We start from the raw sequence: 25,731 nt of genomic DNA, 5'->3' as shown, positions 1-25,731 counted from the left end.
ACATACGCGGAAGATTTTCTCTAACTATTTTCCTCGGAGTTTGACTGTCGGCAGAGGTTATTAACAGTCTTGGTTAAGGATCTTGATCTTGGTTGTTGGTTGAGGTGTTAGAGGACGACCAGTCTGGCCTAGTGGGGAGTAATAGAGTGACCCTGCCTATGAAGCCGAGGGTCCCGGGTTCAAATCCCGCTAAGGGCTTTTATTTGTGTGATGAACACAGATATTTGTCCCCGAGTCATGGGTGTCTTCTATGTACACAAGTATATATATATTTATATACGTATGTATATCGTCGCCTAGTACCCATTACCTACATTTTAAGTAGGTAATTATTTATATTTGATATTTCTACTGTTTATTCTACCCCAAGTACGAGTACCTAATACAGATGATGATGGCACTGACAATTGATGAACATCGTCATTTCTAACATTTTTAATTTGAATCTTAAACAGCACACTACAGAGTAGTAATTAACTCTAACCATGCTTAGACATGTCGTTGACAGTCGACCTAGAAACTGCGTTGCTCCAGACGAGATTTAGAAGTGTTGACCGAAGTTATCTACGCTGGTAAACATCTCAAGACGTGACAGATCACAAACATGAGTTTAATCAGAACCTTGATATAGGTACTCGTACATAGGTAGGTACTCGTACTTGGTTAGTATTGGCTATGTGCGAATTTGGTTAAAGCAGGGGGGCGAAAATGTTCCTTTCGGGCATTCTCGGCTCCGTTCGGCTCAGCATTGCTCCGAGCAATTATTAGGGTGGCACAACTTGACGTGAAATGACAGGGTGCAAATGGCTTCTCAAATGCCAAATTTCTGAGTACCCTTTATAATGACAATCAACACTTTGTCCCTCAAAGTTGGTTCTTGATGCACTGTGCCTGTCCACTATAAATGAACATGTGCGAAGTGCATCAAAAATCAAATCGCTTACAGAAGGTACTTCTGTTCTTAGCAGAGCATTCATAACAAAACGAATTATTATTTACACATTTATTATTATTTACATTCACACTTTGAACCAACTTTACTAGTAATTTAGAATTGTCTATAAATACAACTATCTAAGCTCGACCATGTACAGTTCAGGTCCCTAGTACAGGATAAATAAAGAAAAGATAAAATGCTTATAAATTAAATTTAATCCATCATCATTATATACATTTGAGATAAACTCAGCATCGCTCCTAAGCCCCGCCCAAAGGAAGCCACAGCGAACAGAAAAGGCGATTACTATTCTAAAAAATCTCACACGGTCTCTAGGTTACCTACGTGTCTCCACTCTGTCCCACAACCAAAGGAACCACAGACCAAGAAATTTTATAGAATCAGCAAGTGTCTATAGAAATACAGCAATGTGACAATGGTGTCAGTTCAAATTCATGGTGATATTCCCAAGCATTGAACGAGCGACTAGCCCACGCGAAGGGGTTCCGTCGCTTTGGCATGGGCAGGGTCTCCAACCCTGTACGGACCCCTGATCCGGGGTTCCATCAACCAAGCATTGTTGAACACCAAAACAGCTGACAGACACGCGCCCAATGTCAGTCCCGTAGCTCCTTAAATCCCAAAATGATAACCCTATTTATGTACAATGTTTTCATGTTTTTTTTTTTTTAAACATTTTAGGATGATTAACTAAAGACATCTAAAAATTAAATTTCGATCATGCTTCATTCAGCCTCACAGTAACGTAGACTCGGTCATATTTTGACAAACAATGTTATTATAGGAAGTTATACAATAACGAATACCTTTAAAGAAGGCAATAAATGTTAGTTTAGTATGTAAGTTAATTCTACTCTATGGTAAAAGTAATATATTATTTTTTTGTTATTACGTATTACCTTAGTTACAGAGAATTAACGTCAAGGAATGGCAAACATGTGATCTAAACCATTTGGCAGTTTATTAATTTCTTACATTTAGTAATGCATGTACAGCAAAAAATAAAAGTATACATTAGCCCCTTATTCATAAAACTTTACGGGCCTGATTTAGTTAAATTATGTTTTCTTACAAATACTTAAGTCAAAATGACAGATAAAGACAAACGATTCATAGCTAGTTCAGGCCAGTAACGCGTTTATGAATAACGCCATAGATTTATAATTCCAAAATTCTGAGTTATCGAAAAGTAGCACATTTTGTACTAAAATAAATAATAGTACGAATCAGAATCATGGCATCATTTATAATTATAACATTAGACCTCAATAAGTTGATTTATTATATTTTCTTGCATGTTGATTGGGTCGTGTGATAAAATGATTTACAATCAGTCTTACGATAGCATATAAATGTTGAACTACTTTTACAATATTCTTCTTTAACCATTACAAAAACATTAAGAACTTATTATTTCATACAGCCATGTACGAATTAATACACTTAGCAACATCCAAATCAAATAAATAAAATGAATAACTGAATCATTTGCAAGACAAATGTCTTATTAGTCAGTTTGCAATTGGCCATCTTCTTTTTTTCTTTCTTTTTTTTCGACTCCGATTGTCGCGTTTCTTGCATCTTTTGATTGAAACTATTAACTTTTAATTATAATCTAAATCTGCGACAAACGTTGCCATAATTGTGGTCTTTTTTTATGTAATGTTTAGTGGGTACTTCTAATTAGAATTATGGGACTGCAAAATAAAAGTTTATTATAGTATGATTGTTCCATAGAACTGATTAGAAGTATTACCATAGAATTAGTTTAAATTTAATCATGAAAGTGCCGCCAATCCCAGAAATCACAAAACCTCATTTTCATAAGGATCGCACTTCATTTGGGTCATGATTTCGCAAATTATTTAGAAAACTGAAAGCCAAGTGAAATGCCATCCTTTATCAAGACAATGACAAACCCAGTTTCTCAGCAAATTCATAGTTAAAATGCCATCCGAAGGGCTACAACTGCAGCACATTACTGTACTAAATGTTCAGATTATATCCAGTTTTGTATGTCCAGTTATAATAGCCCTTCAAACTCAAACATAACTAGTCACAACAATGCTCAAATTCGATATCTTACTTAATACGACTAACAAAAATATGAATCTCCTTAAACTATATGTACAGTAGGCACAGCCTCAACCACGTGGGTCCGGAGCTTCACTTGACGAAGGCCTCAGGCGGTATCTTGCCTTCGGCGTGTAGCTGGTTGAAGATCAGTAGGGCTCTTTGGTAGTCCCAGCCGGTTTCTTGTAGGCAGCTGGAAAAACATTATTGTAAGCATACATACTCTAAGCTAATTACTGCATAATATATACGGGGCCCTGCATCAGCTATTTAAACTGAAGGATTGCAGACGCAATATTATGCACTATACGTAATAGATACGGCATGAAAAACGCGAGTTGTGAGGCATAATAAAATTATTTTCCCAAACATGCAATGAAATATTGATGTTATGTTCCCTTTAATAGGCTGCGAAGTATGACGTTTCAGGTGCCGCTAGGACAAGAGATCGTTAATGGAATTTCATACAAAGCTTGCAGGCCTGGGCCGACAAAGTCCTCTATTTTTCTTTTTTGTTTTTTTTTTTGTTTTATTATTGTTATTTCAGGGTTTAAATAGTTCTGCATGACTGAAAAAAAAATCTTTATAGGGCTGTATCTCCTAAACCGTGCGTCGTAGCGCAAAAATAATAACATTTTTGTTCCCCTTTAGAGTCTCCCCTTTAGGAGACCCCAAAGTAATAATAATAAAAAAAAAAGAAAAAAAAAAGGAAAAAAGCGTAATGGCGTGCGTCGTAGCGCCAAAATAATCAAATTTTTGTTCCCCTTCAATACCCCACGCACTGAATAACCTATCACATTAGGACATGAAACAATCATCATCATCATCATTATCATCCTATTTTTATTATTATTTCATTGCATGTTTGAGAAAAGCACTATACATACCTCGGCGGAAAATATGGGCTTGCCCGCCTCAAACCTATCCGGCCTGTCTATATGACTTCGGCCTCTGTAGTAATGTACTATTAAGCAATGTGACAGGATAAACTAGTAAAGTTTGAATGGCCCCGTGTACCAACAGTGTGCAGCAGACACGAGTTCAGGGTTTACAATTGTTTATGATTGTACGCAGGTCCTTACTTCATGGTCCAGTGCTGGTTCATGCCGGTCTGCTGGCTCAGCATGGCGAGCAGCGCGGCGTGGTCGTCGGCCGGCGCGGGCGCGGGCGCGGGCGCGGGCGCGGGCGCCGCCGCCGGGGCTACGGCCGGGCCGGATGAAAAAGCTTGCTCTTCCTGGAAATAAATAAAAACCGGTCAACTCACCGAGGGTTCCGTACAAACTATAAATTATCTCAATAACTAAAAAGACCAGAAGTATACAGCGCCATTTATCGACAAATCAACTAACTAATTTAAATTTTCTTTTGGTGTAAATTTCATAATTTTTTTTTGGTAAATGACGCAGAACCCGCCGTTATCGATGACGAAGATACGGTGGAAGAAGCGGGTGGGGGTGCCTGCTACGCTGGTCATTTACTGTGTCAAACCTGATTTTTGATCGTGTTGGTGATGAACAGCATGTCGTTTATGACGCAGAAGCCGCCGTTGGCGTTGGGCACGATGACGAATGTACGGTGGAAAGAGCGGGTTGGGGTGCCCGCTACGCTGGTCATACATTACTGTGTCTAACCTGATCTTTGGTCGTGTTGGTCATAAACAGCATGTCATTCATGACGCAGAACCCGCCGTTGGCATTGGACACGATGACGAATGTACGGTGAAAGGAGCGGGTTGGGGTCCCCGCTACGCTGGTCATACATTACTGTGTCTAACCTAATCTTTGGTCGTGTTGGTGATGAACAGCATGTCATTCATGACGCAGAACCCGCCGTTGGCGTTGGGCACGATGACGAATGTACGGTGGAAGGAGCGGGTTAGGGTGCCCGCTACTCTGGTCATACATTACTGTGTCTAACCTAATCTTTGGTCGTGTTGGTGATGAACAGCATGTCATTCATGACGCAGAACCCGCCGTTGGCGTTGGGCACGATGACGAATGTACGGTGGAAGGAGCGGGTTGGGGTGCCCGCTACGCTGGTCATACATTACTGTGTCTAACCTGATCTTTGGTCGTGTTGGTGATAAACAGCATGTCATTCATGACGCAGAACCCGCCGTTGGCATTGGGCACGATGACGAATGTACGGTGAAAGGAGCGGGTTGGGGTGCCCGCTACGCTGGTCTCCTTAAACACGCCGTTCATTACTAGGACGATCATGGTCGGCTGTAAGGAAAAGAGAAGGAGGATCGTAAGGATGATTACATTAGAGAACAAAATATGTGCACCCAAGTAGTTTAGTACGCTTATCACAATATCATATACGAAAGTATTTTTTCGGGAAATAAATAGAAAATAGTAAATTGACTACACTATCCCAACTAAGGATTTTTCTGTCATAATGAGATGAGTCCTACTAATTTACTACCCCAGTGCCACGATTTAACTATATCGTACGGCTGAGTGAAAAACTAACGCTGGATGACGGATGCACTGAAAATCAAAACCCGGCTGCCATTTGCCATATTCCCAAACAAGCGTGTAGTCTCAGTGCCATATACTGGGGTATCACGGGCCTATTGTAACTTGTAATATTAGCTATCTGTATAGTAATAGGAATTGGAAGAGTACCGTTGATATAACAAGTTACAATTTGTTATCCATTCCACTGAATAACGAATATTGTGAGTTATGATTCAGTTACGTCAAAGACTCACGGCTTCAAAGATAGCAAACTCTGTGGTAGTAAGAAAGCTAACTTTCTCGCGTGATTAAAACTCAGCCGTGGTCTAACTCACACATAACTAAACAGTGAGTGAGTCTTGGATGTGTGTTAGTAGACCCTGTTATAAGGTTATCAAGGCAAAATAGTAGAGTAAGCACTTAGGTACAGTAAAGACGGGCAAGTCCACAACGAAGGCCAGCTGGTCGTGAAAAGGAGGTATTAGGTAAGTAGTTCAGAGAGGAATGACACCACCTCCAGCTTGCCTGTGCGCAGATTCTGTCTTTGATTATGAGCTTATAAGGGCAACTAAACAGTGCAAATACTTACAGTGAAGACGGGTAAGTCCACAGCGAAGCCCAGCAGATCGTGGCTGGTCTTAGGTAGTTCAGAGAGGAACGACACCACCTGCAGCTTGCCAGTGCGTAAATAGCGGCGCCGCGATTCTCTGTCTTGGATGCGGATTATGTTGCGGCTGTTTGTTATGTAGCTGGTTAGTCTGAAATAAAAACCGTCAATGAGGGAAGACCGTCTACAAGCTCTTTCATCTGTTGGCTCTGTACACAACCTACTTACAGCAGGTCAGTAGAGCAGGAGTGAAGCTATTCCATTCCGACTGTGTCTGAGCGACGTACGTATACAAATACTAGAGCAGTATACAAATGCCCTATGACGGTCTCCCCAACAATGAATTGTATATGCATGTCTCCTCCAGGTTAACCTTTATTAAGATGTGTCATACAAATATGTGGGTAAATTAGAGCAAGAAGCCTTTTAAGGATCTAAAATTAAAGAAATCTACTTAATAGTGATACGGGGCTTTGCTTGCCTCGAGCGGCTGAATCAGAGTCGTATGAGGCGAAGTATTGTATCAGGAAATCATCGGACAACGTCCTTACCCGCCTCGTCTACTACGAAAGATTGTATTGTTTCTAAAACTATGATCAACTCTATACAAAAATATACTTAGTCCCCGCAGTATTACTCCTACCATCATAGGCTAAATAGCTCGCAGCCATCAGCCATCACATATGAGCGTGCTCTTGGTACGCGTCTAACAGCGGCTATCGTGGATCAGTCTTAATTATATGGCGAAGTACTGTGTCAAGAAATCATGAACGAGGTCCCTACCCGCCTCATCTACTACGAAGGATTGTATTGTTTCTAAAACTATGAACTCTTGCAAAAAAATACTAACTTGGTCCCCGCGGAATTACTCCTTCCATCATAGGTCAAATAGCTCGCAGCCATCGACATATGAGCGTGCTCGTGGTACGCGTCTAACAGCGGCTGCCGCGATTCAGAGTCGTATATGGCGAAGTACTGTGTCAGGAAATCGCGGACGAGATCTTTGCCTGCCTCGTCAACGAGGAAGGATTGTTTTCGAGGTGGTAACGCGGAGTCTTCAGCGACGTCGAAGCCGATCACTGGGGGGAGGTCCACGCCGTCCTGTAGTTTGTATGTATGTTAGTGTTTATGTTTGGATGGAAAGTATACTTGACAAAATAAAACCTTGAGCCTTCATAACAAGGTGTCAAATTGACCAACAATACGTACAACATATGGGTTATTTAGATTTAATTTAATAAGCGATGGCTCAGGTTTCTATTTGATTGATATAATATGTGTATAATTATGTCGAGGCAAAATCATATAATTTGATCATTTCTATAAATGCCATTTTAGAATTCATCATGAATCATGAAGTATGATACTGGTTAAGTTAGGTTTGACTTTCTCGTGATCTAGCCAACCGATCAATTCATAAAATGATTTCCACACCACGTAATGAAATTATCAATTCTAAGATCTGGCCACGAAATACATAGCGCATGTTCGCAACGTAACCGCTATATAACATTTTAGGCCTCATATTTTACTGCACACGGCGCTTATAGCCCAGTTGACAAATCTACAACACACTCAAAAAAGTTATCATTTATTCTACAAAGTACAGAAAATGTGTCATAGCGTCCACGACACGACAGTGCGCTAACATCAGTTATTCAATTGGTTGTTGGTTACTCGTAGTTACGTACGGTACGGTTGCCTCATGATCCTGAAGCTGCCGCCTACCTACCACAAGTGTTTAAAAATATAAATGTATATATAGATCGTATTTCGTCAGGTGACAACTAAAACTCCATAATTACTACCACAAATTTAGATAGACCAGGGTGAAACCGTACTAGTCACAAAACAAGGTAGATTTTTGTGTGATTACTGATTACCTATTTTATGCAATTAATGTCTTATGGTTGTCACCCGACGATTTCTTTAAGGTAGATCAATTGTTTCTTCTGTTATTTGTTCCATCAGCCTGACGGGAGACGACAGGCGGCCTAGTCAAGATGCCAGTCGTTTGCGCCGTAGCGAACGAAACGCTAACGTTGTTCGGTTGCGCTTAGAAGAGTGACAGAGTAACATTAACGTTTCGTACGCTACGATGCAAACGATTGGCATCTTGGCTAGGCCCTCGGGTACCACAGATTATAAGAGAACAACATTGTTACACATTCTAATAAGTTACCTCAGTAGACGGCCCATATTAGAATGAGCCTATTATCGAAAAAAAAAACACTTTTTTTAGTTTAAATCCTAAACATTTGTTCTAAAGAGTAACCCAGGAGACTTAACGACTGGTAACGAGATATAAGAAAAAGTTGATCTACTCGAAGTCAAAAGAAATATAGATTGAGTACATGTCACGTTAATCGTCAACATAACCATTCGCATGTTTTAACAAGGTTCGAGGCGCGAGTGCTTTATACCAGTCATATTATTGACAATACCAATACCATTAAAAACAGACACCACTAGTAAAAACTACAACTAAGTACCACTAAATCAAAGTTCTACATATAATAAAAACTTTGTACAAATACAACGTACCAATCTGACGAGCTTGGGGAACTTCTTCCGCACATCGCTGGAGACAAATAAGATGGCAACTCATGTCAATGAAAGCCTCTGAAACTCTCATTCACACGTTAGTGATTAATATAGTTGGCATGAATGACAATGCCACACATCAAAATATAAGATCGACTGGGATAAATGCAACTATAGGATTATAGCGGCTATTTGAACAACGAGATTAACAAGAGCTCCCGTCATTTTGTGGTAAAAGCCTGCTGACCTACTTGGAGATAAGAAATAAAAAGTAACATAGAGGGCGTTGCGACCAATAGTATCCGAGAAATAACGAAAAGACGCAATAATCTCATAGTTGCATTTACCTCGGTTGATCTTATCACAAAAGATGGCAAGAATGGAATGAGAATATATGAATGTGTTACCCTAACTAGGACAACCCGGCTCTCATTATAGTCCAGTCATTATTTTCTTTTTCAACTAAACCAGCTGAAAAAAGTCTGGTTTGTGAAATTTAGGTACCGGGGAAGCCTAGCCGGGACACATCTACTGTTCATGTAATATAAATTCTTTCATTTTACCCATTGAATCAATTCATGCCAACTTACGTAAATCTGACTTTATTAACCTTCTGAACGCCACGCCTATCGTACACGGCGTGTAATCGTGAACCTTGTCGGTATGCATGAACGTTGATATTGGGTTGTCGCCGCGCGCGTCATATGACGTCTTTGGCGGTCAAAAGGTTAAAAAGCCAGTAATATAGAAATAAGGGGTCCAGCACGTTATGACAAGCAACCTAATTGCAAAATCAGACGCACTATCTATAGTGACAGTTCATCCGTTTCGCAGTCAAGTTACTTTTCATTCACATAGAAAAGTGCACATAGTTGAATGTTTCAACCTGGCCACGGTTTCATAAAAGTTACGAGCAATGCAGGCATTTAAAGATCATTACGAATGTGCTTGGCATCCTTTTGTATATTTTTATGAATCTCTGACCACGAGTGTATTTGAAAAACCTGGGTCAAACATAGTTTTATTTGCAGTTATTTTGATAAACAGTACTATCATAATGTGACTTACAATAACCTGTTTGACCAGCCATTTCTAGCACTACACAAAATTACTAGAACATTCTCAATATGACATTTAGCGTTTTTCATTTTAAAAATGTGTAGTGGCAACCAAATTAATATCTTATGGCAGTCACGTACTTACAAATACTGGATATTGTTAATTTAAATAAGAGCACGTAGTCTAAAACACTCGAAATAGTTATGAACAGAATCAGAAACTTGTATTAGGTATTTATGATGAAAAAATGTCAAGCAGATTCAACTAGTGAAGAACAGAGTAATTTCAGACCAGAAACATTAATGCATTTTAATCAAATGTAAATCTAGTACTGGTGACTATACTTTATGTATCTATATTAAATGTAGCATTTAAGATTGTGACCTCCTACCACAGTGTGCAAGTTCTGCATTGAAATCATGCATTATGCAACACAATCAAAATATCAAATAATTGGGTACTTGACACATGTTGAATATTATAACAAAATTTAGGTAAATGGATAGATAATGAGCCATCCATTATAAAAAAGTGGAATTAAAAAAATTATATTGAGATTATAAAAAAATACAAGGCTCCGAAGTATAATATTATACCCGAAGTAGTATATTATTATTATTTCCTGTCTATTTTTAAATGTATGGTGCACAATAAAGAATATTTACTTACTTACTTACTTACTTACTTAATATTTTTTTTGTCTTTCAAAAATAGAAAAGGAACTGGTACCATTCGGTTCCTTACATTTTATTGAAAAATAAATTGTATGACAACTATACACATAAACGCAATATTTCGGGGTCAAAATGGCAATTTCCTTGATCTTCCATACATTTAGGACAGACTTATATGATGTGACGTCACATCACCTTATCATTTACAGTTAGAGGCGTTTCAATCGTCGACTGCGAGCATCAGTCTTTAACTCTCATTTCTGACCTTTGTGTTGCTTAAATGCCATGAGTCCTATATAGACATTTGATCCTCAGGAAAATCAAGATCGTTTGACATTATTTACAAAAACCAGTCAAGTAGCCAATTGTCTGATAAAGATCTTGTAGGGCTTTATTTTTGCAAGTTTATGGTGTAAACATTGTGCAAAACTACCAGAGCTGTTTTCATAACTGGTGACAAACACTTTTTTTATTGTTTATATTATAAGCCCGCACAGAAAAAAAAGAACATTGCATTCATATGTTATTTCATTCCTATTCCTCCCTTAGACTAGACTCTATAAGTATTAGGTACTTTAACAAGATTCCAAAACATTGCATCGACACTACGACAATTCTGAGATGTCTTTTAAACATAAATAATTCCATAGAGCATTGATATTTAAGCAATACTGATGTTCTGAATCTGAATTCAATAGATCCTATAACAATCAAATGGTTATAAATTTTTAAAGTATCAGGCATATAGGTAGCCCAGCTTATTATATTAAAATACAAATAAAAGACAAACATCTTTGCTTAGAACTCAACCATCAAAATTATAGGTCTACCATTGAAAGGTGGTTGGTGAGAAGTTATTATGGTCAGCTATGGACTTGTTGAAAGCTTGGCTGCATGAAACTGATATATATTTCGTATATAAATAAATAAAAATGTAATATGTAAACCAGTTTAAAATTTAGATAAGTACCTTCTATCAGATAATCACAACTTCTTTACCAAACTGTTAAATAAGTGGTAGACCTATAATTTGAGTCCGTCTGTAGGTACCCCGTACAAGTTTTGTACACATTCAAATTTCCTTTTATATATTTGAAACACCCTACAAGGTTTCACTACATGCGACATGAGCAACTCTTTCCCTGGATTTGTCCTAGTTTGATACCCATCCAGATCTGTCTTCTGAGCCTGACCGAAAAGCAACCAGAGAAGACCTCCTGGACACTTTTTGAGTCTTAGTAATCCCAACTTTTTCTTTATGGGTTTGTAAGGTAGAGATCGCCAAAGCCGAACCCCATCAAGTCTGCGGCACTTCCCCTTCTTTTTCACGGGCTTTTCCTATACGGCCTTTCGCTATCCCTAGTTTATGGCAGCCCTTACTGATGTGCCATCGGAACGTTTCCAAAATTGCAAAATTTCTACACAAAAAATCGGTATCTTCTCTTATTTCTGTATCGGAATCAAATTTGCCTTTATTTCCTGTTAAATCTTCCTAAACTAAGACTTCCAAGAACTTTTCCAACTTTTTGGAAACTTTCCACAAGTTGCACATCTGTAGCAGCCCTACATGCAACCCAATATCCCTATTAGGATGTGTTTGCCAAGCATTCAAGCTCCATAACAAGCATTCCCGTCAAATCCTGTAAGTGTTTGGATAAATATTACCTGACATATATGTCATGGTCACTACACCTGGTGACCAATGGGTTTCCTTTGAGGTACAGCTCCACAAGCGGCAGTGACTTAAGGCAATCCAGTGATCCGACGTAAGGTATCTAAAATAATTAAGTCCATTTAAATTGTGATAAGATTATAAAGAATATATTTGAATGATTACGAATTGAAATATTTTAAGTGGCAGTAATACTACAGATACAACTTTATATGTGAAACAGGTCTTCCTGAGGTGGTGAATTTAGATTCTGAACCAATTCTCCTGATACTTATTAGCAAGGTACACTCACTGCTGCTAGTATGTACAGAAAAACCACACAGCATACTGGCTAAACCAGACTGCAGACTGATGCAGACGGGCCAAATATGAATATGTGGCATCAATGAAAAATTCACTAAGTCGCTCCTTCAACGTGGGAAAGTCCCACTGAGGATGGTAACCAGTGTCATAACAGGGGATGGACTATGTAAAAATTTCTTTTTTATATCAGGTGTTACAGACAGTCTATGTCGAGGGTCCATGGAGACAGAAGAGAGAGTCTCTCATGTGGTGCTGGAATGCAGTGGCGGGGCAAGACAGAAACTTTATGTGAGCAAGGTACATTTAGCGAGGCCCTCTGGTGACGCAAGATATAACGAACATTTTAACGTGTCTGAGTTATTCTTATTTGAGGCGCGAGGCCCACGGACCGCGAGGCCGTAGGCAGTGGCCCACGTCGCCCACGCCTAACGCTGCCTCTGCTGGAATGTAGCAGAGTGGCTCCATACAGAGCAAAAATCCCGGGTCCCCGAGAGATCTCCCCAAGGTCCTACTCAACATCAAAGGTTTGAGCGAGAATACACGATTCCGAACTTCGAAGTAGCCTTGAATATGGATTTATTTGCTTGGTGAATATACACGGTGTTTCACTAGCAACCCGAAAGATTTTAATAGTGTCATCATATTTAACCCTTCGACCACCGTTGTCCGGTATACGAGGCAACGATAGAACGTTCTCTTTCTAATTTATATATATATATATATTTTTTATACTACGTCGGTGGCAAACAAGCATACGGCCTGCCTGATGGTAAGCAGTCTCCGTAGCCTATGTACACCTGCAACTCCAGAGGAGTTACATGCGCGTTGCCGACCCTAACCCCACCCCCCTCGTTGAGCTCTGGCAACCTTACTCACCGGCAGGAACACAACACTATGAGTAGGGTCAAGTGTTATTTGGCTGCGGTTTTCCGTAAGGTAGGAGGGAGGTACTTCCCCAGTTGGGCTCTGCTCTAGATCTGGAATGACATCCGCTGTGCTGTGCCCTACCACACAAGGCGAGATGACATTCACATTGCCCATACCTCTCTTTTGGACGTAGTTTAAGGACATACCCGGGTCCAAATGACTTGCCCAAGGCCATTCCCCATCCTATGATCTTATTTGCTGATGATAGCACCTCTATTATAAAATGCAGTAACCAGTACCCCTAGTGTAACTTTGATCGACATCATAACGTGACGAACGCGTTTGCGTTAAGTCTCATTTTGTATAGGATTTTGAGTTTCCAAAACGTCCCGCTTGGCGCGCTCTTTCTAAATCCAATACAAAATGAGACTAAACGCAAACGCGTACGTCACGTTTGGAAATCGAATTTATTTACACTAGGGGTACAGATTAATTATGAAAATGATATAAATAATGTAATAACTGAGATAATAATGTGGCTTAGTAATAATAACCTAGCAATTCATTTGACAAAAACTAATATTATGCATTTTTACCAACGAATTGAACCGAATGATATTAATATGAATTATAATGGAAATATTATAGAGACTGTAGGAGTGACCAAATTTCTAGGATTATTTATTGATAGCCAACTAACTTGGAAATTCCATATAAATGAAGTGTGTAAAAAATTAAGTAAGTCAGAATTTGCTCTTTATAAGCTTTCCAAGGTAGTAAATAATGACGCTTTACTTGTTGCATATCATGGACTTGTTGGATCGGTACTACGATATGGAGTCATTTTTTGGGGCAATGCTGCTGATAAAGGCGCAGTACTCAAAGCCCAAAGATGTGTACGATCTATGTGTGGTCTAAAAATTATAGATAGTTGTATTCCGTACTTTAGATCACTAAATATCCTAACTTTGCCCTGCCTATATATCTTGGAAATGTCTGTCTTTGTGAAATGTAATCCAAACATTTTTGATAAAATTGCTGACACACGTAAGCTCCCTGTACGATCTCAATACAAAAATGAATTATGCCATAAAGTGTGTAAAACAGCCATGATGCGCAAAAGTGTGCTAGGAATGGCACCTCAAATATATAATAGAATTCCGAACAATATTAAAGAATTAAATATTGCACATTTTAAGAAGGCGTTAAAAACACTACTACTCAAGAAATGTTACTATAGTATACAACATTTATAGCTCTTTTCTATTTTTGACATTATTTGTAGTTCTATAAAATTTCATTGTTGACATTCTTTAATATTTTATTGTTATTGTGAGTTATCTTTCTCAAGTGATTTATTATTTTTGTAATTGATTTGACTAATGAAGCATGAATACCTTAGACCTACGCATGTTAACTTAATTTTATATATAAACAAATTCGTACGCCAAGCGGCAAAACATAGTGTTCGTAATATGCTTTACCTCTAAGACCAATACAATGTACCTATGTTATAACGAATAAATACATCAATCAATCAACGATACGTTAGCGCCGCTGTCTTGTATACAAGATACAAATTCAACTGCTCACTAAATGGGAGAATAATAACAATTGAAATTTATTTTACAGTACATTTGGTGCTACTTTACCGCACTAGTGCGAAAATTAGCATATTACGTTACTGTGTCGAACATTTAAAGGGCCATATGTACTGTAAAACGTTGTACGATACATGTGTGAATAGGTAATTCGCAACTCGTGTCGATTTAAAACACTCCCCTCGGTCGTGTTTTAATTTATCGCCACTCGTTTCGAATTTCATATTTTTCGCACTTGTATCGTAATGTACTATTACACCCATATTTAGGCCTGTTTTTTTATACATTTGCTTTCTATATAAAACCATTATTTAATAATAATAAGGCAATTAAAAAATTTACTCTTAATTTCAACGTTTTTCGTGGGTCTTGTCGCCATTGGCTTGTATTTGTTTACAACTAGGGTTACAGCTAGGGATGGATATGTTAAATCTATATGCGAATTTTCAAAGTAAATATCAGATAACAAATTTGTTTTTATTTAAGTATTTAAACACTTGTTAATCGCCAATTCTTGGTAACGAGTAGGTAACTACGTTACGTTAAACGAGAGAATAACTGGCATAATTATAGCTGAAGTTCAGGGAGCTACTTTAGATGTAAAAAGTAGAGACAGACAAGCAAATTTGCCCTTGTGGACTCTGTGGCAGCTTTAACCATCGCGAGGCCCTGGGCGGCCCTTGTAAAAATCTGCTTTGCGAGGCCCTTGTAAACATGTGATTGGGTTCATGTGAGACCCTCGCTAATGCGCGGCCCTGGGAGACTGCCCTGCTCGCCATCCCATGAGGCCGCCACTTGGACTACCTATTTGCAGAAAAAATTATTATTTTTTTTTTGAGATGAGTGTGTTTTTCCTTCTTTTGGCCTAATAAATTGAGTGGTTAAAATCTTTCAGGTTCCCCGTGATATACCATGTATCCATGTACAGTCAGCGTCAAATACTTTGTAGCGGTCAAAGTGGCCAAATAGTTCAGTACACCATACTAAATATATGGTGTACCGAACTATTTGGCTACTTTGGTTGCTACAAAGTATTTGACGTTGACTGTACATATCATTATATTTTTTTTTTTTTTTATGGATTCACTAAATTTAATTTGCTATAGTAAATTATCATAATTTCTTCCATGCTTGATATTGTCAATCGATTTCTTTTAACATTAAGATAATCATTTTAGATAAGATAATCATTTATTTCATTTTAATCTTAGTTGGTAAATACACAGTGGTCGAGTCCTCCTATTAGGTATGAAGTACCTGTGTCAGGAGACCTCGCTCTTCCAGATTACAGATTTAGATCTACACTAAGAGAAGTTTTGATATTAACATTATAATTTTACAATGAAATTACAAATTGATAAAGTTTACAAAATTTACATTTGATTATATATTACTTATTCTTTAATATATATATATATATATATATATTTTTCTTATCTCTTTTAGGCTAAGTGTGGACACGTGTGTGTATATATATATATATATATAAATATATAGATATGCAATAAAGCATAGGCTAGATGTGTGTGTGTGTGTGTGTGTGTGTATGTGTGTGGTATCGATTTGTTTTTAAGATTTTATTTCCGAATTATATCCTCAGTAGCATTATAGTCGAGCGCACTTATCCATTTCATTATGGTTTTTTTACATTCATAATTATTTAGCAAGTGTATATTGAGTTCCTTATTTATCTTGTTATATATAATTGCAGATTGTACGTCGTATTGCCTCCTTGCAAAGGCTGATTTACTTCTAGGCTCAGGTACAACTCTGTGATTCCTTCTTTGGGTAAGTAGATTAAGATTAAGCGGTATAGAGCTGTGAAGTTTTAAGGTTGCAGAGGTTATGTACAACTTACGCATACTAAGTACCTTACAGTGTGCATATAGTTCTGAAGTGGGGTATCTTCGTGGCTTAAAGTACATAGTTTTTAGGAGGTACCTCTGCCCTCTCTCTACTTCCAGGTATTTAGTTTTATCTGCGGCTCCCCAAACTGGAATACAGTACGACATTATTGATTGCGCTAGCGTTGTATATATTTGTTGTAAAAGAATCGTATTCGCTACATGTCTTAAGATTTTAAATAACCATACTAGTTTTCTTATTCGGGCAGTTATGTATTCTATATGTTCATGCCAGGATAGTCGTTGATCAATGATGATACCTAGGTATTTCGTAGATATTACTTTATTAAGAGGTGTACAGTGGCAAGTAGTGTTATTTAAATAGTTACATCCGTGGATTCTTAGGTTAAGATTTTTATGAGGTTGTGTTCTAGAATTTTTCGAGAAGCAGATATAGTTACATTTCTCTTTGTTCAGTGTAAGTAGATTATCTTTCAGCCACAAGCTTACCCTGTAGAGGCCCCTCTCGGCAGCGTCAAAAGCCGATTCCCAGTCCTGTCCAGTAAACAAAACTACAGTATCGTCTGCATACAAAATTATATGTCCATCTTGGACTAGCTTGTCTGTCAAGTCGTTTATGTAGACAAGAAACAAGGTCGGGCCTAGGACGCTGCCCTGAGGGACACCAAACGTCACTTCTGCGTCCGTGCTCGTATAGTTTCCTATTCTGACGCTTTGGGTACGATCCCGGAGGTAATCAGCCAGAACATCCAGCGGTTTGCCCCTGATGCCATAGCGTTCAAGCTTGTTTATAAGAGTGGGAAGAGATACCGTATCAAATGCCTTTTTTAAGTCTAGGAAAACAGCAATACATTTACTACCATTTTCTGTTGCTTTACAGACTGTGGATGTTAGGTTTAAAATGGCATCTTCAGTTGATCTTTCTTGACGGAAACCAAATTGAAATTTTGAAAGTAGGTTATATTTATTAAAGTAGTTAATGAGCCTTTTATTTATTATTTTTTCTATAATTTTTGACATTGCTGTAAGCACCGATATTGGCCTGTAGTTATTCGGCTCTGTTTTGTCCCCACTCTTGTAAACCGGTGTAACGAGTGATTTTTTTAATAGTTTGGGGAAGACACCTTGAGCAAAGCATAAATTTACTAGATGACTAACCACAGGGGCTATTATAGTTTTACATGTCTTTAGAAGTTTTGTGGGTATCCCGTCAATGCCAGGTGCGCTATCAGGTTTTAAGGTCATTAAGGTATTTTCAACTTCCAGGGGATCCGTTTCCATTAAAACAAACGAATTGGAGTTGTTGTTGAATGTAGCACTAGTGTCAGTGAGTATAGGAGCAACATTATCATTGGTCGGGATTTCTGAAGCTAACTTTTTCCCAATATTAGTAAAGAAGTAGTTAACTTGGTTAACAGCTTCTAAGGGATCCAATTTGTGTTTTAGTAACTCAGTATTGTCTGTTTTAACAGCTTTGTAATTGGTAATAGTTTTAATCGATGCCCAAAGAGCTTTTGAGTTCTTTTTTGTGTTTTCCAGCAGGTTGCGGTCATAACTACGCTTTAACTTTTTTATTAAATTGCACGTGAAATTCCGGTACCTTTTATATGTGACCCTCAGGACATCATTTTCCGGGTCAGATCGGAGTTTCATCTGCATTTTGTTCCTGTTTTTGATACATCGCAGAATACCCGGTGTTATCCATGGCTTAATGATCCTACGATTTCTGGGAATGTTTTTCACTGTTTTGCTTTCGTTTAGCGACTCATTAAGTTTAGTTGTTAGTTCTTCTATAATGATATTTGGATCATTGCTAGCAAGTAGTGTGCTAATGTTTTTTTCTTGTAATATTTTAGCTGCATTTTCGTAATCAATTTTTTCTATAGATTTGGAGATTATATTTTTATTAAAGTCAAGAGATAAGTCTAACAGAACAGTTTTATGGTCCGTTATTGTTGTATTGAGGGCAGCTGTGTGTGCAGTTGTCGTTGCTTTGTGTATTTTTAACATAATATGATCCAGACAGCTAGCCAATCTAGTCGGTTTAAGAAGGCCAGGAAGAATACCATGTAAACTGAGCATATTCAGGTAGGTATGTCTATTGTTATACTCATACAATTGCTCTTGTGTTCGCGGTATCAAATTAATATTTATATCCCCCATGACAGCTATTGTTTTGGCAGAAATGTGTTCTAGGTGAGTATTTAGTGAATTTATGAAATTGGTCGCATCATTGTTTGAGGGAGATCTATAAATCCCAAGGATGATCATGTTCTGTACAGTGATTCGCAGGCATGAAGCGTGGTCTAGCTTTAGTTCGTCTATGTTAGCTTTTAGGTGCGTTTTAACAAATGCTACTACACCGTCATTCTGGTTCATATTATTAGAGGTCCCCATAGAGGTATAATTACAGAGCTGCGGAATTGATTTTAAAGGATTAAGTCGACATTCAGTGAATATTAAAATATCTGGTTCAAAATCAAGTTGGGAAAGAAAAATTTGGAAGTCATAGAAGTTAGTGTATATACTCCGGATATTCTGCGATATAACAGTTAGGTTTTTTTTAGATGCGGGTATATATTTACGGAGGTCCTGGGGGTCGCATTCACAAGATTGGGCTATTTCTAGACTATCAATATCATTTATAACACTATACTGACTAGTTATTATACGATAAAAGATATGAGTCCGATTGTAATAGGAAGGTGTTATAGGTAGCAGCAGTACTAGGGCCGCACAGGTTACAGGAGTTTTGATTTGTTTTTAGTTTGTAAACATGGAGATTATTTAGACGAGGGTTTTGCGTCACGTTGTTACTAGGGTTACATAGATAAATCGTTGTGTTAGAGGATATGTAGAGATGGATGTGTGCTATTTTTGGGGTTATGGTGATGCCGACAGTGTGTGTGATTGTGTATGTTTGTTTTTGGTTGGACTTAAACAATGCGTGTGAGTGAGCCATTGGGGGTCGTAATAGGTGAAACAAACTACCAGGAGCGCATATGTCGTGGTAGTTTGCTTCCACTCGTAGCAATAACAATAAGCTTAGATTCTTATAGTTAAGTTCAAGGCCGTGCGGGTACGGAATTCCACCGTGAGTGAAAGGGAGAGTCTTGGTAAGTGAAAGAGTGCATAATATTGTACGTTTGTTGTTAAGCTGTTTTTTGTGTTGTTTTAGCACATATTGTAATTGAGTTACCCGTCCGCTAGGTCTAGAACGTTTCTTAATACTAGGGGTGCATAACATTTTAACTGGTGGCACTTGCGATAGTCATATGTTAACTGGATTCTCGGGGTGTGATTCACTGGGAACTGCAGGAGTGTTTGAGTTTCCTTCATTTTCTAAGCGCTGCAGTTGAGCCTCGCTTGTTACTGTGATTATTTTTGAGCTTTCTGTCCTCCTGAGGTATACTCTGCCATAGCTAGTCCAGCAGTATTTAAAGCGCTTTGTTTTTTTTAGTTCGCGAGCTAAGTAGTATAGCCGTGAAGCTAGGGGTGTTAGTTGCTCAGCAACGAATATGGGGGTGTTTGGACTTACCGGCAGGCCAAGGTGTTTTGCGCAGAGGCTATCAGCACTTTTTATGTTATACTCCTTGCATTTTTTTAGCACTTCATTCTTTACAAGGGCGGAAGTTGTTTCTAATATAATGGTAGAGGTTTTAGAGTTTTCTTTTTTGTTATTTATTCGATAGACATCCTTAATTTCTGATTTCTGAATGGGGTAAGCAATGGTATTTCCAAGCTGAGAGACCATGCCGATCAGGTTCTCTTTAGTTTCTTTAGTCTGTATAGGTACATTTTTTATCTCGAGGTTGGTCTTGCGGCTGTCCCGTAGCAGGTCTGCTATCTTATTTTCCAGTGTTGCTATATGTTTTTTATCCACCTTCGCCTCCGATTCTAATTGTGCGATTTTAGATTTTGTTTCTTCGTATTTCGCCGACAGAAATTCCACGGATTCCTCGATTTTGTGGTTTGTCTGCTTAATTTCATTTAGTAACTCCGTGTTTTTTTTTATTTCAGCCAGCTGTGGGGCCAGTATTCTATTCATAGTAGCGATAAGTTCATCCTTAAACTGCGTAAGCTCACTTTCCCGTTGTCGTTTCTGCCCCTTTTGGCGTTGTGAGCTATATAGGTTTTCAGGAGTCTTGTGGGTGTCCATAGTAGGCTCTGCTTGTTCCGAATCCGACATGACACTAGGGCACTATAAGCTGCAGAAGTAGTCAATAAGTTGCGCGTACGCAAGTGGATAATCGCTAATTAGGGGGCGGGGCGTAATACGCCTAATCCTTTGTCATTGGCCAGAGGCCAGCGCCCGCGCAGTTTACCGATAACGACCGGTTTTCGGCGTACTGGTACCAGGCGCGAAGTCGCCGCTCAGCACTGACCACTTATGCACTCCTATTTTTCTGCACTGTATTTTTACTATTTAAATGCTATTTAATTTTTAAAATAAAAAGTATTGTAGATTTTGAGCACGTTTACGCACGAGGGCGGTCCGGGGGGAAGAGGAATTGTGTTTGATATTTCATAAAGTAACAATTTTGTAGTTCATCCTGGGAAAAGTAATATAAAATTTAAAACACAACGACATACCTTGTTGTCTCCCAAATACAAAATCTTCAGACTCTTCAATTTGTTTGCTAGGATTTTCAAGTGTTCAATGCTATGCATTTTGTTATCATTGAGATTTAGAGCTTCCAGATCCGGAATGTTCTCAGCCATGATGTCTACAGCTGCCAGCATTATTTGTGGACGGAACAGGGCACAAAATATGTCTGCTAGATCTGTTGAAATATATATTTGCATTTCAATTGCTAGTGTAAAATATTATCATGAAAATATTATCATGAAAACTAGATCTGTTGAAAAAATTTTCAGGCAATGTCACATAGCTGTTAGGTAGAATGGACTTATAAGATAGGGGTGTGTCAGGTGTGTGTGACAACAGAGTATGGGTAATTCCATGATAAAACACAAGTTACCATAATATTGCATTTTTTTATTTTTTTATAATGCATAAGGGCAAGACTCTCCAAACTTGAACACAGGGCCAGGACAGCCTACAGGTTCCCTTTTGCAGGGCCAGATTGTATGATATTTTGAACTCTTCGCAGGTCAAGTAGACTTGCGGACTAAGTCTGGCCCGCATGTCAAGGTTGCTGTTGGTGTAGACACCTGTGCAGAGATTGGCCTGCTGTGCCTTATAACATAGACCTTACTCTAAAATAATTTGGAATTATTTCAGTAATTACCTGGATCAGCATGGAACTTTGTCAAGTCTAATGCTTTAGTAGCAGCATTATATCTCTTTGCCATTACAAGTTTCATCTTTTCCTTCATCGCTGCATCAATCTGTACATTTGGAGCATTATTACGGACCATGACAACCAGCTTAAAGCCATCAGACATCACAATCTTCCTGTCTGTATGAAAAAGCTTCTCTGCCACTTTCACATCATCCACATAAAAAACAGCAGCATTGCCATTTATTTTGTAATAGTGGGGTATGAACACCTCTGGTGATATGAAGCCTAGCAAAGCTTTTAAAATAACCTCTTTAGGATGCTTGCCCCCATATGGAATGACGATTTGGTACCAGGGAAGCGGACCTGGTATGAATCTTCTAGGGCCTCCGGGGCGGCGTGGAGTTGGCGTCAGTCGGCCTCCTCGGCCCCTAAACCCGCCCATACGGTTGTTCATGTGTCCAGGACCCCCCGAATTGGCCCCCATGTCAATGTCGTCATCGAGTAATACTTTGGGGTCATTAAAACCTCGGAATTTTCCTTTCCCTTTAAACGCTCCTGGCTTGAAACTGACACGACGCGTGAGATTACTGTGCGTTCGATCATCATGCTCTGAAATGTTTTTTTTATTTAAATCGTGTATAAAAAGAAAATATGTTACACTATTCCATTAGATTTCGTAAAATGTATTTACTATTCTATTCTATGTAACATTGAAGAAAATACAGGAAAAACCATACCATAATGGTCAAGACCACTTCTCAACTTTCTAGGTTTTCCACCACCTCGTTTCGGCATTGTACAAAAATCACTAAATATGCACTTCAATATATCCTCACGTATTAATTAAACGTATCAATATAATTCAATGATATGGAAACAATATAACGAGACAAAAATTAACACGCCACACCGCAGTACAACATATGCAGTCTTCAGTCAGACAGTCACAGACAAAAAAACTACCAACGACAAAGAAAATATACTACCATTACAACCAACACAGCAAGTACATGGAGATATAAAGTGGAGCAGACTCTAACTTTTTTTTTTATAGTAAATTGAACCTTATCACTGAGGTAGAAAGATGTTCTTACCAGACTAGAGAAAACGGTCCACTTGAGATAGCAAAAGTGGGGCGCGGTGTCTCACTCGCACATGTTAAAAACATACCATTGTGGTAGTATTTATATCAATATACCGTCGCCGTAGAGCGAAAAGTCACCAAATCGTTCATTAGTCATTTTGAGTTATGAGGGTTTAAAAAAAAAAAAAAAAATTTTATTTTACTGCAATTATCTTAAGATGAAATTGTGGTTTTATATGTGTTTATTCATTGGAAACTGCTATTCTTTGAGCTCAAAATGGACTTATATTATTCACACTAACGATTTAGGAGCTATAGGCGATAATTAATTTTTGCCCTTAAATATTATACCTTAATTATAACTTAGTGATTTTTTGAACGAAGTTAATGATTATTTGCCCACATTTTATTTTTTAGTGCGTCTATATTTGACTAAGTGAAGTTAGTTGAATTATGACTGCTATGATAAAGTGAAAATACGTGTTAATTAAAAACTACTAACTATAATATTTTTTTGGATACTGCTTAATATTTAATAATAAATAAATAATTTCTTTATTCAGACAAAGTGGTCCACATTTGTTAATTTGAGTATCTTATAAGCTATAGTTATTTACTACTTGTACAAAAAAAAACACTAAAAATAAAAATAAAACTGCTACAAAATTTTAATTTTAATAATAAACAAACCCAGAATGCAAACAAACAAAGACTGTCTGGCCTATTCGCTAACATACTTAGTATGCTGTTGGGACTACCCTGGATTCTGCTTCTTATGGACATGATTCTTTTGTGCATTATGGCGTGGAAATCCTCTACGTGGGCGTCGGCAAACATGCCAGATGCGCTGCAGAATCTAGGAAGTCCCATCAGGACCCTAAACATGTTATTATAGAGGACTCGTAGCACTCAGCGTGCTCTCTGAGTATAACTAACCCACAGGCCGCTGGTGTAAAACGATTGACTGAAGGATTTAAACAAAGTTTTCTTAACTTCCCCTGTACAATGCGCGAACCTGCGAGCCAGCATATTCCCCCGAACAGCCAACGCCCTACGTTCCCTATCAATATCACTATCGTCCTTTAGGTCACTAGTGATAATGTGACCTAGATATTTGAATCGATCGACTCTCTCCAGCTCCTTTTCATACTGGTCAAAGATAAGGATATAGTACTGGTCGTGATAATTTGCCTGCCGAACTAATTCGACTTGGTTGTGTGTCTCGCTCCCTGTACGCTCTCCTTCAGCGTTGTTGGACTGAGGGCACGGTGCCACAGGACATGAGGGATGCAGACATCGTCACTCTATACAAAGGAAAAGGAGATCGCGGGGACTGCAATAATTATAGAGGCATATCCCTACTGAGTATTGCTGGTAAAGCTTTTGCAATGGTGGTTTTAAAAAAGCTTGAAGCCTTAGCGATGCGTATTTACCCTGAAACTCAGTGCGGATTTCGCGGTGGACGGTCGACAAGCGATATGATATTCACTCTTCGTCAGCTTCAGGAGAAGTGCCGCGAACATCGTGTCCCATTTTACATGGCCTTTGTAGATTTGAACAAGGCATTCGACTCACTGTGTCATGTAAGTGTTGTGTAAGGTTGGATGTCCACCTACTCTACTTTCCATAGTAAAATATTTTCACGAAAACATGCGTGCTTCGGTAGTGTTCGATGGTGAAACGTCGGAAACCTTCGGCGTCAACCGCAGTGTAAGGCAGGACTGTGTGCTGGCACCAACTCTCTTTGATATATTTCATTCAGGGATTTTCATTTGGCATTCAGGGATTGCGACGTCGGAGTGCATCTGCATACCAGAAAGGATGGCCGACTTTTCAATATCAACTGTTTAAAGTCAACTACAAGACGTGATGATCTATTTGCCAGAGAACTTTTGTATGCAGATGACGCTGCACTTGTTGCCGACCCAGGGGGGGATCTTCAGGTGCTAATTGATAAGTTTAGCCAGGCTTGCCAGCTATTTCCATGAGTGTCAATGCCAAGAAAACAGTGGTTATGGTGCAGGGCACAGATAGGAAGCCTAGCTTTCTGCTTAATGGTTCTGCTTTGCAACTGGTTGATCATTTTTGCTACCTCGGTTCCACAACAACATCTACGCTTTCTAGCGGCAAGGAAATAGCTTCTCGAATAGGCAAAGCCTCGTGTACATTTGGACGTCTTCACACTCGCGTTTGGAGAAATGATAAGCTCACCATAGCCACCAAAGTCCTCGTATACCAGTCGTGCGTACTCAGTACCCTTTTATACGCTTCGGAAACGTGAACTACTTACTCTAAATAAAAGCGCCAGTTAAACGCTTTTCATATGCGTTGCCTGAGACTAATATTGGGAGTGACCTGGAAGGATAAGATGACAAATGAAGCAGTTCTTGCAAAGTCAGGCATCACCAGCATTACGGCGATGCTCAAACAGAAGAGACTGCGTTGGCTCGGTCATGTACACCGTATGGATCCAGAAAGGGTGCCACGCCAAGTGCTAATGGGTCAGATAGCAAATAATGCGAAAAGACCTAGTGGAGCGCCCGATGTTAAGATTTAGAGACTCCTGCAAGCGTGACATGGAATGCTTTGTCATCGATACCGGCGACTGGGAAGAACGTGCTGCATTGAGACCCGAGTGGCGTAGAGACCTATGCGTGGGAGTGAAGAAGCACGACGACGTGTGGCTGGAAAACTTGAGGCATAAAAGGAGCAGGCG

The 25,731-nt window shown here is 38.8% G+C and overlaps 1 protein-coding gene across 1 annotated transcript; it reads right to left on the bottom strand.

Moving 5' to 3' along the window:
* Positions 1-1,134: 1,134 nt before the first annotated feature.
* On the bottom strand, positions 1,135-22,919 carry LOC133525833 (nuclear RNA export factor 1). Its single transcript, XM_061862235.1, has 10 exons — positions 22,669-22,919; positions 21,938-22,540; positions 21,279-21,469; positions 12,043-12,152; positions 8,645-8,681; positions 6,951-7,201; positions 6,083-6,251; positions 5,092-5,256; positions 4,114-4,265; positions 1,135-3,224 (listed from the first exon to the last, which is right to left on the bottom strand). The coding sequence occupies exons 1-10, from the start codon at positions 22,724-22,726 to the stop codon at positions 3,125-3,127; spliced, it is 1,836 nt and encodes a 611-aa protein (XP_061718219.1). The 5' UTR covers positions 22,727-22,919; the 3' UTR covers positions 1,135-3,124.
* Positions 22,920-25,731: the final 2,812 nt, after the last annotated feature.

This window comes from Cydia pomonella, chromosome 15, assembly GCF_033807575.1.
Source record: "Cydia pomonella isolate Wapato2018A chromosome 15, ilCydPomo1, whole genome shotgun sequence".
Taxonomy (NCBI): Eukaryota; Metazoa; Arthropoda; class Insecta; order Lepidoptera; family Tortricidae; genus Cydia; species Cydia pomonella.
Note: the sequence above shows the minus strand (reverse complement) of the source record. Positions and strands in the feature narration are given on the sequence as shown.